This window comes from Engystomops pustulosus, chromosome 9 (assembly GCF_040894005.1).
Source record: "Engystomops pustulosus chromosome 9, aEngPut4.maternal, whole genome shotgun sequence".
Lineage (NCBI taxonomy): Eukaryota > Metazoa > Chordata > Amphibia > Anura > Leptodactylidae > Engystomops > Engystomops pustulosus.
This window is the reverse complement of record NC_092419.1, coordinates 109,868,169-109,883,706: the sequence shown is the minus strand read 5'-3', so window position 1 is coordinate 109,883,706 and position 15,538 is coordinate 109,868,169. Positions and strand designations below refer to the sequence as shown.

The following is a 15,538-nucleotide window of genomic DNA, read 5'->3' as shown; positions in this document are numbered from 1 at the left end:
CAGCAGGCAGTATCACACAGGATAGGATTAGATACACAGCTCAGCAGACTATCACACAGGATAGGATTAGATACACAGCTCAGCAGGCAGTATCACACAAGATGGAATTAGATACACAGCTCAGCAGACAGTATCACACAGGATGGAATTAGATACACAGCTCAGCAGTCTGTATCACACAGGATAGGATTAGATACACAGCTCAGCAGGCAGTATCACACAGGATAGGATTAGATACACAGCTCAGCAGGCAGTATCACACAGTATAGGATTAGATACACAGCTCAGCAGTCTGTATCACACAGGATGGGAATAGATACACAGCTCAGCAGTCTGTATCACACAGGATGGGATTAGATACACAGCGCATCAGAAAGTATCACACAAGATGGAATTAGATACACAGCTCAGCAGACAGTATCACACAGGATGGAATTAGATACACAGCTCAGCAGTCTGTATCACACAGGATAGGATTAGATACACAGCTCAGCAGGCAGTATCACACAGGATAGGATTAGATACACAGCTCAGCAGTCTGTATCACACAGTATAGGGTTAGATAGACAGCTCAGCAGTCTGTATCACACAGGATTGGATTAGATACACAGCTCAGCAGTCTGTATCACACAGGATGGGATTAGATACACAGTGCATCAGAAAGTATCACACAAGATGGAATTAGATACACAGCTCAGCAGTCAGGTCATTTCGGTTACATATTGGAGTGATAAGTGTGATTTCAGTCAGATTTGGTTTTCTCATGACTTTTGGTTGTGATGATCCTTATAATTAGCTGCTATGGGCCATCAGTATCCCGGGAGATGCTGGACCCTGTTCACACTGTGGGATGTTCTCTCACAAGGGTTCATGCAGTTTATTTTCTCTCCATCTTGGTTTCACACCCTGCAGCGGTGTTACCCTTAATCTCTTGGTGTGGGAATACAATGCCAGGGCTGCAGTGAGGACTGGCACACTGATGACATTTTTATTTTTTGATAGAAAATGATAAAAATGCAATTATTTCACCTAACGAGCAGATAAACAGAACATTTATACCTCAAAAATATGTGGGGATAGCACATTCACTGCAGAGTAGCGGTGTGTGGCTGCAGCATGCTGGGAGTTGTAGTGCCCTCCAGGGAATGGCGGACAGACATGGATGGGATTCTGGGTTGGGTGGGGATTTTCCAGTAATACACGAGATGCATCCGGTGTCTGTCAGGTTTTATTTGTACCATTATTTTCAATTTTTAAATGAAAAAAAAGCATCTGGAGATACGGAAGCAGCGCCCCACAACGCTCAGCCGTCCCCCAATATCTGTGCACTACAATACACCTGAGATTCACCTGCCACAGGGCCGCATTGTATACCTCATACCTCAACAATACCCACCTCATACCTCAACAATACCCACCTCATACCTCAGCCTCATCGATACCCACCTCATACCTCAGCCTCCTCATTACCCACCTCATACCTCAGCCTCCTCATTACCCACCTCATACCTCAGCCTCATCGATACCCACCTCATACCTCAGCCTCCTCATTACCCACCTCATACCTCAGCCTCATCAATACCCACCTCATACATCAGCCTCCTAATTACCCACCTCATACCTCATCAATACCCACCTCATACCTCAGCCTCATCAATATCCACCTCATACCTCATCATTACCCACCTCATACCTCATCATTACCCACCTCATACCTCAGCCTCCTCATTACCCACCTCATACCTCAGCCTCCTCATTACCCACCTCATACCTCAGCCTCATCAATACCCACCTCATACATCAGCCTCCTAATTACCCACCTCATACCTCATCAATACCCACCTCATACCTCAGCCTCATCAATATCCACCTCATACCTCATCATTACCCACCTCATACCTCATCATTACCCACCTCATACCTCAGCCTCATCATTACCCACCTCATACCCCAGCCTCATCGATATCCACCTCATACCTTAGCATCAATGGAGCTCATCTTATGTTATGGCTTCAATAAAATGCATTTCATCCTATGACTTCCATATAACCACCTCATGCCTCGGCCTCAGTAAATTTCACCTTATAACTTGGCTTTCAATAAATCCCATCTTGTGCCACAGTTTTAATAATGGCCACCTCATACCTGAGCTCCAATAAAACATACCTCAGCTCAAATAATGTCCACCTCGGGCCTTGTTTGGAAGCCCGGACCCTCAGGGTGATGCCACACATGGCGTTTTGAGACCCTTTTTGGTCCGTTTTTAAGCACTCCGTTAAAAAACGCATCCGTTTTTTTTTTAAAAAAGCATGCGTTTTTTGAAAACACATCTGTTTTTGTCCGTTTTTATTGCGCAAATTCGGGAAAAGACTTTAAAAAATGGATGCTTTTTCAAAAAACGCATGCGTTGTTAAAAACCAGATGCGTTTTTTAACGGTGTGCTTAAAAACGGACCAAAAACGGTTTCAAAACGCCATGTGTGGCATCAGCCTCAGGAGGAATACTCCTGGGACTGAATCTCCTGAGGTAATTTGGCGGGAAGAATTTCCCGCTCAAAGTTGTTGCCACCTTGGCTAAAGTCTGCCCGGTGGCAAAGGGTTTTGATTGGTTATTGATTAGGGCCAATGGTTTCCTGTCACCAGGGGGTCTCTTCTTCTGACCCTTAGTGACAGCAGAATATTGGCTAAGTTGGAAGGTCACATGTCCGGGGTTTTCTTTAAATAGTGACACTTTCTGTGCGGAGGTGCAATTTTTCTACACCTGATTGTGTTGCCCATTTGCCCTTTTTAAGTTTAATTGTATGGTATTTCTTGTTTTTTCTTGTCACGGCCTTTGCTTTATGTATCGGGGAGGAATTGCCCGTTAGGCTACATGCACACTGACGTAAGCCCGCACCTCAGCCGCGATGGAGAGGATGAGGGGTGACCCCTCTCCACAGTGGTCCACGGCGACCCGAGACACGTCCTGTCATTACCCCGGTTATGGAGTGGTACGGTGCCGCATGTGTGTGACACTGCATCACTCTGTGCGGCAAGCCAGCGGCCATACATACGCCCTCCCTACGGTCGTGTGAATGTGGCCTTAGTTGAGGTCAATTTTGGCTTACGGCAAAACTTATCTTTTGTAAATCAAAGTTGTCACAAAGTTATCTGAATAAAGTTTTATCTGAGTTGTGTTTACAAAGTTTACGTAATTTAACTTTTTCCTCTCCTTGGGTTGTCTGTGTCATGTTATTATGGTTAAGTGGTTTTGTGGCCTGAAATTTACCTTATTTTTCAGCTTCTCTTCAGACACTTCATAACGTGGCTTAAAATTTTAATTCCTGAGCATAAATAAAATAAACTCCCATTGCTTGGCTTCATTACTGCCCACCTCACACCTCCGCTTCAGTGAAGCCCACCTCACACCTCCGCTTCAGTGAAGCCCACCTCACACCTCAGCTTCAGTGAAGCCCACCTCACACCTCAGCTTCAGGGAAGCCCACCTCACACCTCAGCTTCAGGGAAGCCCACCTCACACCTCTGCTTCAGGGAAGCCCACCTCATACATTGGCTCAGCTACAGCACACCCTGATACACTAAAGCCTACTCCAATACCTGAACCCCAACATGGTGCACTCCCACACCTCAGCTTCAGTCTTCCACAAAGTACATCAATTTGATCAAAGGCAACAAACAAAAATAGTGCCTCATGGTGGGGAGTGGGGAGGATCTTTTGGCAACTTTTTGACAATGAGAACATTTGTGTCCATAAAAAGTCATAAATAACACAATAATTACAAATCTGCATCTTCTGAGATTATCCCGAACATCGTGCGACTGTCATTGAGAGTTTGGGACCCTAGGTCCAACCTGACGTGAGATGAGCGCAGTGCAGCAGGCGGGCTGGATGAGTCTGCTCAATATAAGCTGGTGGAGTGTCTATGGAGATCAATGTCTACGTGGGCTGTATGGTGGTGTCATTGTGCCACACACCAAGGTCACAGTGACGCCCCAAGACCTGAAGGACAGGACAGCAGGACCCCAAGCCATGCTTTTGGTTATTACGTCTTTATTAGCAGCTATTGCCTGGTTTGCCACTTTCACCGGCGTTTCGGAGGTATGACCACCACAGGTGCTTTGTTCTTAGGCCTCCACATCAGCACCTGAGCGTCATTGGCATTGGGCTTCACAAGGGCGCTCGGAGGTATAGGCTCATTTTTGTCCAGGACTTGCGGCTGTTCCTGTGCAAATGGTTCCTGTAGTTTGGCTCGTTGTCCTAGCGGTAAGGTTGGCTTGACCTCAATCTCCAGTTTCATCCTCCACTTGATGGTGTGCAGAATGACCAGGTCTCCATTGGCCATGTTGATGGCCACCAGCCAAGTGGTAAAACTTTGGTCTCTCTGGATGCCAGTCAACATAGGCACATTGGAATCGCTAACAGGCACAGCCCACGTCACGCTCGGGTAGAAGTTGTCATTCATACTGACGGTAAACTTGGTGTCCCGTTTGGTGGGGCCGCTCACAGTGCAGGTCTCGGTAGTATTGCCATACCAGGGGTAGTTGACGCCATCTGAGTCACTGATGGCAGGGATTTTTCCATTCAGAAGGTCCGGAAGTTCCCAACTAGACCTGAAGATAAGAGAAAAACATTCAAAATGAGAAGATATCATATGGAGATGGCGTTTTTTATTCTAATTGGGGTCACATGACCTTGTGTAACTCACTAATCAAACTGGAAGGACTTTTTTTTCCCCATTTCTTTTGTAAATTTACATGAAAAAGGTTTCCATAAAATTTCCAGGATGTTGGAGTCTTAGCACCTTACTCATCAGTACGTCCCATTGACAGAAGTGGGAATTGGGCACATCGAACACGCAGAGGTTCTGAACCCATCAGCAGCACAGATCTATTTCGTAGTTTGTTACAATGTGTCGGTGCAGATAACACGTATCAGTCTAGAGGTCTACCTCTCATTCCTAATAATGGCAACTTTTTTGACCACTTCTTTAATTCTGAAATGTAAGAAGTGGTCAAAACAGAAGTGAAGCCTAAAGGGAGAAGTGAAAAGGGAAAGGGTGCTGATAATGGTAAAGGATTGCAAAAGTGACTGGAACAAAGATCATTAGAGGATGGCGGAAAACCAGTAGCAGAAAGGAGGCAATTGGGAATTTCAATAGTTGAAGGACATCTATTACCAATATGAAGGACTGTAAACCAAGCACACTGACATACTGGTGTGTGCTCCTATGGATTTGCTCTTCTTTTAGCGTCTTATACACTGTTGTTGTTTTTTTTTTAATTATGCCTGGAGCCCCTTAGGCTCATTTACATCATTTTTAAAGCCTTGTACTCTTAAAAACGAGAAGCTTAAATAAGAGTGGATCCGGCCAGAGGGGGCACACACCAGTATGTCAGTGTGCATGGTTTACAGTCATCCTGCTGGAAGATGTCCTTAATATGTGAACAGAGGAGTTGTAAGAGCTGCTAAGGGTATCCTGGGTGCAATACTAGACAATAACAGAAGAACTGTGCACCAGAGGGGCCCCAGGCAGGACTGTGCTCAGAGCCCCCGAAATGGCACATTGGCCCCCAAAAATAGGAGGACACAGGACGGAGCTGTCTGAGGATATCAGTGGCCAAGGATAGCTTTCTCCAGGGCAGCATGCCCCCACCGCATTACTGCCTGCCCATTGTGCGGGTGGCCTCGTGGTGGCGCTCTGACACATCAGAAGTCTCTCACACGTGGACTTTATCTCATCAGAGACGTACTCTGTGCAGGAAACCCGACTCTGCTGTTATTCCCCCTGATCTTCCTGTGTATCTAGGACACTTCCGCTGCCTCCACCACCACAACATCATTATCGAATGGAGGATACGGGGGAGGGGGCGCTCATCAATAAATTCTATGAATGGGGTCAGGATGGAGGGATATCAGGATAGGATGGATGTGCTCTGTGATCGGCATGACGAGGAGATGAATACATTCGCTGTATTACATGTCTGCACCACTGAGACATTCCGATAATATGTCTAAGTCTCTAATCAATGTCACCTATAGTCACGCCAGGTCGGACATACACAGATATGCGCCAAGAGAACTTATAGAGTCCTCATAGTCTCAGTAGAGCAGCCTCAGATCATCGTGAACGGTTATGTCTGGGTATAGAAGTCCAGGCACATTCCTTCTCCGGCCTGGTACTTCTGGATCAGTGGCACAAGGCACCATGTCCTTGTCAACCAGATAACCCCGGCACAGACAAAACATAGAGGACGCCGGATGAGCAGCTGAGAACATATTGTGTGGCTTCTAAGGAAGACAATAAAAAAATCACTTTATCCCTACGTCCTGGAAGTTAAAAAATAGTAAGTCATGTATACAATGGCAGGGAAGTGCGGGAGACCCCCGAAATCTGGAATCATCACAGCAGGAAAGGAAGCCAAGCTAATGGAATTTCCACCAGGAAACCAGATCTGCGGGTATCTAATGTGGGTCTGACATCGCCGTGAACTACGACCTTACACTGGGCTAAAAACAATGGGGAAGAGCCTGCAGCAATCGCAGGACTATACTTAGAGTAATATGAGGGTCAGAGAGATGACAATAGGATGATCGGGGAGGGAGGGTGACAGAATGACTATGTTAGACTGAGTATATATGAAAATACAGGGTATACATAGTCAACAAATATTAATGGGCTGCACCTGGGGTGAATGTGGTGCCCCTTGCGGTGCCCTTTCTACTCTTCTCTGATTTGTTTTTTTTTAAAGGTTCGATAAAACCTTCATATAAGAAAAGACATCAGGAAACCAAAGAACTTTCCTTCCAGCAGCATTGTGAAAGTCATAGGGGCAGATTTACTTACCCGGTCCATTCGCGATCCAGCGGCACGTTCTCTGCGCTGGATTCGGGTCCGGACGGGATTTATTTAGGTAGTTCCTCCGACGTCTCTGCTGCGCTGAAGTTCCCTGGAACGCACCGGAATACACCGAGCCGGGCTGAGTGAAGGTAAGTGCAAGCTCCGCGACACATTTCTTTTTTTAAATGCAGCGGCTTTTCCGAATCCGTCGGGTTTTCGTTCAGCCACGCCCCCCGATTTCCGTCGGGTGCATGCCGGCGCCGATGAGCCACAATCCGATAGCGTGCGCCTAAATCCCAGGGCAATTCAGGGGAAATCGGCGCAAATCGGAAATATTCGGGTAACACGTCGGGAAAATGCAAATCGAGCCCTTAGTAAATGACCCCCATAGTATCTGAAGGATTACACTATGGTGGCATGTAGGGCGTCTGTATTAGCGTGGATACCACAATCACTTAGGGGGAAACCACCCCCCAAAATAGGGCCTGAATTATTGGGGTAACAACAGTGTAATATGGTCAAGATATGATTGCAGGGGTCTATGTACAGTAAGTGGGGTGAGTGCAAAGCCCATTGCAGCGCTCTTTTTACTTTTTTCCTACCTGCCTTCCTTTTACCCGAATGACAGTAGGTTGGCAGAGGTGTAGATAGAATTGCTAGGTTAAAGGGTTTGCACAGATTTAGTGGGTTATCACTGGGGTGTACCTGTAGTTACTGGGGTGACCCCACAATCATTAAAGTTTACTTATTGGGGTGCATGTGCAGCCCATTGCGGTACCCTGCTCCCTGGTCTCATAAGGTCTCATCCCATGACCTTGCCCCACCACATAATAAAGGTATCAGTCATATTTCATTTCCCCATAGAGCGCGCCCGCCACACCATGAAACATAACACCGAGCCTCATACAAGGAGAAATTAAAGTGTCTCTAAAAAAAAAAAGAAAGAAAGTTCCCAGAATAAGCTGAGAAAATCGGATCCTGGGGATTCGGTTCCGGGACTCGCTCATTTATCGATTGCTTATAATAATTTCACTGCAATGGACATGATGAGATCCTTCAATGTGACTCGGGCGGTGGAGAGGCTGCCCCTGCCCTACCTGTGGGGATGGGGGATGTTTTCGGATGGAGGGGCTCTGCAGTGACGGTTAGGGAACCTGTAAACCACATCCTGTTGTAGCGTAAGCGTCCGATTCCCAAGCAGGAAGCAGTTATGGGTCTCGCGGTCACTTCCTGGATCGGTGATTCTGCTGATTACACATTGACTCCACCCATTTGTAAAATTGAGAATACAAACTGCTTTCCGAGACCCCTGAGTGACATCCACACACAGCTCCTCTGCTACCCTAATGCTGTTCATGACTGTAGCACAACCTTCTACCCAGCTTTTCCAGATGCAGATACAAAGAACTGTGAAATTCCTATATAGACACCAGATAGACAATGAAATTTACTAATTAGGGACAATCGCAAAAGAGACTTATACCAGAGCTCCTTGAAGGCAGGGGTCAACATTGTGACCTCTGGGAAGCAGTCTGTACCAGACAGTACCAGTACTAGTACCAGACAGTGTAGCAGTCTGTGAAGCTATAGCACAGGGGGCTTCTGTAACACCGCCATAACCCTACAGGCTCTGCAGCATGAACTTAAACGTTGATTTAAGAAGGAAGGAGGCCATGGATTATGATTACTAATAGAGACCCAAGCCAACACTTACATCCCCAGGTCTATGATTACTAATAGAGACCCCAGCCCACACTTACATCCCCAGGTCTATGATTGGTAATAGAGACCCCAGCCCGCACTTACATCCCCGGGACTATGATTGGTAATAGAGACCCCAGCCCACACTTACATCCCCAGGTCTATAACCTCTAATAGAGACCCCAGCCCACCCTTACATCTCCGGGTCTATGATTGGTAATAGGGACCCCAGCCCACACTTACATCCCCGGGTCTATGATTGGTAATAGAGACCCCAGCCCACGCTTACATCCCCGGGACTATGACCTCTAATAGAGACCCCAGCCCGCACTTACATCCCCGGGACTATGATTGGTAATAGAGACCCCAGCCCACACTTACATCCCCGGGTCTATGATTGGTAATAGAGACCCCAGCCCACACTTACATCCCCGGGACTATGACCTCTAATAGAGACCCCAGCCCGCACTTACATCTCCGGGTCTATGATTGGTAATAGAGACCCCAGCCCGCACTTACATCCCCGGGTCTATGATTGGTAATAGAGACCCCAGCCCACACTTACATCCCCGGGTCTATTATTGGCAATAGAGACCCCAGCCCACACTTACATCCCCAGGTCTATGACCTCTAATAGAGACCCCAGCCCACACTTACATCCCCGGGTCTATGATTACTAATAGAGACCCCAGCCCGCACTTACATCCCCGGGTCTATGATTGGTAATAGAGACCCCAGCCCACACTTACATCCCCGGGTCTATGATTGGTAATAGAGACCCCAGCCCACACTTACATCCCCGGGTCTATGATTGGTAATAGAGACCCCAGCCCGCCCTTACATCCCCGGGTCTATGATTGGTAATAGAGACCCCAGCCCGCACTTACATCCCTGGGTCTATGACCTCTAATAGAGACCCCAGCCCACACTTACATCCCCGGGTCTATGACCTCTAATAGAGACCCCAGCCCACACTTACATCCCCGGGTCTATGACCTCTAATAGAGACCCCAGCCCACACTTACATCCCCGGGTCTATGATTGGTAATAGAGACCCCAGCCGGCACTTACATCCCCGGGTCTATGATTGGTAATAGAGACCCCAGCCCGCACTTACATCCCCGGGTCTATGATTGGTAATGGAGACCCCAGCCCGCACTTACATCCCCGGGTCTATGATTGGTAATAGAGACCCCAGCCCGCACTTACATCCCCAGGTCTATGACCTCTAATAGAGACCCCAGCCCACACTTACATCCCCGGGTCTATGACCTCTAATAGAGACCCCAGCCCACACTTACATCCCCGAGTCTATGATTGGTAATAGAGACCCCAGCTGGCACTTACATCCCCGGGTCTATGATTGGTAATGGAGACCCCAGCCCGCACTTACATCCCCGGGTCTATGATTGGTAATAGAGACCCCAGCCCACACTTACATCCCCGGGACTATGATTACTAATAGAGACCCCAGCCCACCCTTACATCCCCGGGACTATGATTGGTAATAGAGACCCCAGCCCACACTTACATCCCCGGGTCTATGATTGGTAATAGAGACCCCAGCCCACACTTACATCCCCGGGTCTATGATTGGTAATAGAGACCCCAGCCCACCCTTACATCCCCAGGTCTATGATTGGTAATAGAGACCCCAGCCCACACTTACATCCCCGGGTCTATGATTGGTAATAGAGACCCCAGCCCACACTTACATCCCCGGGTCTATGATTGGTAATGGAGACCCCAGCCCGCACTTACATCCCCGGGTCTATGATTGGTAATAGAGACCCCAGCCCGCACTTACATCCCCAGGTCTATGACCTCTAATAGAGACCCCAGCCCACACTTACATCCCCGGGTCTATGACCTCTAATAGAGACCCCAGCCCACACTTACATCCCCGAGTCTATGATTGGTAATAGAGACCCCAGCCCGCACTTACATCCCCGGGTCTATGATTGGTAATAGAGACCCCAGCCCACACTTACATCCCCGTGTCTATGATTGGTAATAGAGACCCCAGCTGGCACTTACATCCCCGGGTCTATGATTGGTAATGGAGACCCCAGCCCGCACTTACATCCCCGGGTCTATGATTGGTAATAGAGACCCCAGCCCACACTTACATCCCCGGGACTATGATTACTAATAGAGACCCCAGCCCACCCTTACATCCCCGGGACTATGATTGGTAATAGAGACCCCAGCCCACACTTACATCCCCGGGTCTATGATTGGTAATAGAGACCCCAGCCCACACTTACATCTCCGGGTCTATGATTGGTAATAGAGACCCCAGCCCACCCTTACATCCCCAGGTCTATAACCTCTAATAGAGACCCCAGCCCACACTTACATCCCCGGGACTATAACCTCTAATAGAGACCCCAGCCCACCCTTACATCCCCAGGTCTATAACCTCTAATAGAGACCCCAGCCCACACTTACATCCCCGGGACTATGATTACTAATAGAGACCCCAGCCCACCCTTACATCCCCGGGACTATGATTGGTAATAGAGACCCCAGCCCACACTTACATCCCCGGGTCTATGATTGGTAATGGAGACCCCAGCCCGCACTTACATCCCCGGGTCTATGATTGGTAATAGAGACCCCAGCCCACACTTACATCCCCGGGTCTATGATTGGTAATAGAGACCCCAGCCCACACTTACATCCCCGGGTCTATGATTGGTAATAGAGACCCCAGCCCACACTTACATCTCCGGGTCTATGATTGGTAATAGAGACCCCAGCCCACACTTACATCCCCGCGTCTATGATTGGTAATAGGGACCCCAGCCCACACTTACATCTCCAGGTCTATAACCTCTAATAGAGACCCCAGCCCACACTTACATCCCCGGGTCTATGATTGGTAATAGAGACCCCAGCCCACACTTACATCCCCGGGTCTATGATTGGTAATAGAGACCCCAGCCCACACTTACATCTCCGGGTCTATGATTGGTAATAGAGACCCCAGCCCACACTTACATCCCCGGGTCTATGATTGGTAATAGAGACCCCAGCCCACACTTACATCCCCGGGTCTATGATTGGTAATAGAGACCCCAGCCCACCCTTACATCTCCAGGTCTATAACCTCTAATAGAGACCCCAGCCCACACTTACATCCCCAGGTCTATGATTGGTAATAGAGACCCCAGCCCACACTTACATCCCCGTGTCTATGATTGGTAATAGAGACCCCAGCCCGCACTTACATCCCCGGGTCTATGATTGGTAATAGAGACCCCAGCCCGCACTTACATCTCCGGGTCTATGATTGGTAATAGAGACCCCAGCCCGCACTTACATCCCCGGGTCTATGATTGGTAATAGAGACCCCAGCCCACACTTACATCCCCGCGTCTATGACCTCTAATAGAGACCCCAGCCCACACTTACATGCCCAGGTCAGCGTAGTGGTTGTAGAACTCCATGTGGTTACAGGCCTGGATCCAGCCGACCCGCCACGACTCCTTTCCAGAGATGGGAGGCACCAGGACCTGTGCGCTGGCTCGGAAATGGGGGGTCCTGTACCTGAGGACCACGCTGGAGGACTCGTCGATGCTGGTGGGAGTTGGGTCGATGGAGGCTTTGACGTCCAGAACAGCAATGGACTCTCTGAAGACTTTGGGTTTGCAGCTTAGGCTCTGGATACAACCCATAGTATTTAGCACCAGGGCGATCTCCAGCAGGCTGAGGCAGTCCTGGGGGCGCCGGCGCATGGAGACCTGCAGGGCGCGGCCGGGTGACACCTCGTCCCGATGGCTGCACTTTAGCTGGTAGATTTCTTTTGCTATATCCATAGAGATGGACTGACAAGCATCTCCGTGATGCAGACTGTGGACCGGCGCCGGCTCGGACTCCTGGAACCAAGAAAACCCAGTAATATCAGGCTGATAATACCATAACATTCACTATAAGCAAGCAGAGGTATTGAGGAGTACACTATCCATCCCTAAAGCTCCACAGCACCCCCTGTATATAGTCCTGCTGCCGGTATTAGTGTCAGTTCACACTGCAGTCCTGGTTTTCTGTTCATGGACTGTCGGAGAGCGACAGAGGTTCCCGGGAGCGAGGATTTGGCATCAAAGTGATGTCAGGATCAGCGACGAGCAGCCATGACATACACCACAGCGATCACACAGAATAATAAATGAAAGAACATCCTTCCCCAGACTGTGCGGCGTCCTGTCACTGACAACAAGCAGAGGAGGAGAGACACCCCCCCCCCCCCCAATCCTTATCTTAAAGGAACAGCGACATAAAGAAGAGAAGGTCCCTGATATTACACTCCTGTATATCTGTGTCTACAACATAAGTGGTCACCCAGCTTTCCCAAAGCATTCAAAGTCCCTCCAAGCGTGAAGCGGGTTATGTATACTGTGGCCCTTCAGGGTTAAAGGAAAGCTGGATGATATATTTGCCTGCTCCTGCAGCTACAACACTAGTTGTCACCCAGCTTTTCCACAGATCTGGCCACCAGTGCTGTAGCTGTGGGCACCGCTTACTGCTACCACTCAGGACACCGGGAAAGCTGGAGCACCACCAACATAATAGTTACAATATAGCTGGTCACCCATCTTTTCCATACTCCTGAAAGTTTGCCGTGAAAGGCAATGAATATGGTTGTCACTCAGTAGTCGGGGAAAGCTGGTGACACCCAACTTTCCCAGAGTCAGACCCAGAATAGAATGTTTTCTATTCTTGGCAGTAACCTGTGCCCCCTGGATGGGCCCCCGGGCACCGCAGCACTCCGTGCCCTGGGATGGCATCCAGTATAGCCAGCCATATCGCTATTAACCCCTGAGTTACCCTGCAGTTAACCCTTGAGGTGCTGTGAGGGCACAGGCTCGCCAGGCAGCAGTGTGTCTGTGCAATCCTCTGCTCTAGCATAATGCACCAAGCAAGTCAGGAAGGATCTGCAATCCCGGGGGGAGCCGGCGTGTAAGCCGAGAGCCCAGGCTGCAGCAATAAATAAAATATGGAATATTAAATACCTGATGGCAGCAGCCGCCTCTGTCCCCTGGGGGTCACCTGCTTGCCCCGGAGCCCGCCATGTCCCGGGTGCAGTCAGCAGCCTCTGGTGTTATAGCAGCACGGAGTGTAGAGCCGGGATCCCCCGGCAGGAGTATGCAGGGATCCCCTGGCCATGACTGCTCCTCCTCAGGATGAGTCTGATGTGTCCTTGTCACCGCATATCATTGTCACCACCCTGCAACAAGCACAGGAAACTTTACAAGAAGCACCCAGCTCACAGGGGCACCCTCCTCCCCGGGGAGGGACTCTGCATGACAAGTCACAGTCCAGGGTGCTGCTGGAGGCTCCCCACAGACAGGCTGCAACTGTAACGCACCTCCTGCAGTGCAGCAGCAGACCCCGCTGTGCAGTGCAGGGTGTCATCACCCAGCAGATAAGGGTGCAGACGTCACCTTCCAGGCTCCAAATTTAGCTCTCCAGGAACTGGACTCTTCCTACTGGGAGAACTTCAGCAGTGCAGGGCAGGACTTACCCATCTGTCTCCACAACCGGGAGTAGTCATCATCCACAGTGTCAGCCTGGAGTAGTCATCATCCACAGTGTCAGGCTGGAGCAGTCATCATCCACAGTGTCAGCCTGGAGTAGTCATCATCCACAGTGTCAGCCTGGAGTAGTCATCATCCACAGTGTCAGGCTGGAGCAGTCATCATCCACAGTGTCCGGCAGGAGTAGTCATCATCCACAGTGTCAGGCTGGAGCAGTCATCATCCACAGTGTCCGGCAGGAGTAGTCATCATCCACAGTGTCCGGCAGGAGTAATCATCATCCACAGTGTCAGGAAGGAGTAGTCATCATCCACAGTGTCAGCCTGGAGTAGTCATCAGCCACAGTGTCAGCCTGGAGTAGTCATCATCCACAGTGTCCGGCAGGAGTAGTCATCATCCACAATGTCAGCCTGGAGTAGTCATCATCCACAGTGTCAGCCTGGAGTAGTCATCATCCACAGTGTCCGGCAGGAGTAGTCATCATCCACAATGTCAGCCTGGAGTAGTCATCAGCCACAGTGTCCGGCAGGAGTAGTCATCATCCACAGTGTCCGGCAGGAGTAGTCATCATCCACAATGTCAGCCTGGAGTAGTCATCATCCACAGTGTCAGCCTGGAGTAGTCATCATCCACAGTGTCCGGCAGGAGTAGTCATCATCCACAATGTCAGCCTGGAGTAGTCATCAGCCACAGTGTCAGCCTGGAGTAGTCATCATCCACAGTGTCCGGCAGGAGTAGTCATCATCCACAATGTCAGCCTGGAGTAGTCATCAGCCACAGTGTCCGGCAGGAGTAGTCATCATCCACAGTGTCAGGAAGGATTAGTCATCATCAACAATGTCAGCCTGGAGTAGTCATCATCCACAGTGTCCGGCAGTAGTAGTCATCATCCACAGTGTCAGGAAGGATTAGTCATTATCTAAAGTATCAGGCTGGAGTAGTCATCATCCGTATTTTCAGGTTGAACTAGTCATCATCCACAGTGTCAGGCAGGAGTAGTCATCATCCACAGTGTCAGGCTGGAATAGTCATCATCCACAGTGTCAGGCGGGAGTAGTCATCATCCACAGCGTCAGGCTGGAGTAGACAAGAGCTGAAACGACACAAAACCCAGGATCAGCTCCTCCAGACGCTTCAGTCAGATAACCCCCATCATGGACCTGCCCCTCCCCCAGCCGCTGGGAGATGCTCTGCAGCACAGCCTATTAGCCAGGAGTGGGCGGCTGCAGGTGAAAGTTTCTGGTCCTGATGAGAGCCCCATCCTCCATCCTCTGCTGCACTAATCCCTGCACATCTGCTGAGGGATGATGCCTGACACTGGGGAGGAGGATGCTGGGTAATGTAGTTTTACTATCTGCCACCACAATGACATGGGTTATTACCCAGCTTTCCCAGGCTCCTGAATTGATACATCCCTTTACTGGAATCTAAAACCTAGAAATGCAGAACCACAACACAA

General features: G+C 49.4%; 1 protein-coding gene across 5 annotated transcripts; it reads right to left on the bottom strand.

Moving 5' to 3' along the window:
- Positions 1 to 3,145: 3,145 nt before the first annotated feature.
- Positions 3,146 to 15,345, bottom strand: FAM78A (family with sequence similarity 78 member A). Of its 5 annotated transcripts, none has more exons than XR_011849862.1 (4): positions 13,555 to 15,345; positions 11,957 to 12,420; positions 3,541 to 4,610; positions 3,146 to 3,428 (listed from the first exon to the last, which is right to left on the bottom strand). XR_011849862.1 is itself a non-coding variant. In XM_072125608.1 (4 exons), exons 3-4 carry the CDS (start codon positions 12,358 to 12,360, stop codon positions 4,082 to 4,084), a joined length of 933 nt encoding a protein of 310 aa, XP_071981709.1. In that variant the 5' UTR covers positions 12,361 to 12,420; positions 13,555 to 13,769; positions 13,911 to 15,345; the 3' UTR covers positions 3,146 to 4,081. The 5 variants fall into 5 exon arrangements, 4 of the variants coding, with proteins under 4 accessions (XP_071981709.1, XP_071981710.1, XP_071981708.1 ...); XM_072125608.1 differs by having other exon boundaries at positions 3,146 to 4,610; positions 13,555 to 13,769; positions 13,911 to 15,345; XM_072125609.1 differs by having other exon boundaries at positions 3,146 to 4,610; positions 13,555 to 13,769; positions 14,067 to 15,345.
- Positions 15,346 to 15,538: the final 193 nt, after the last annotated feature.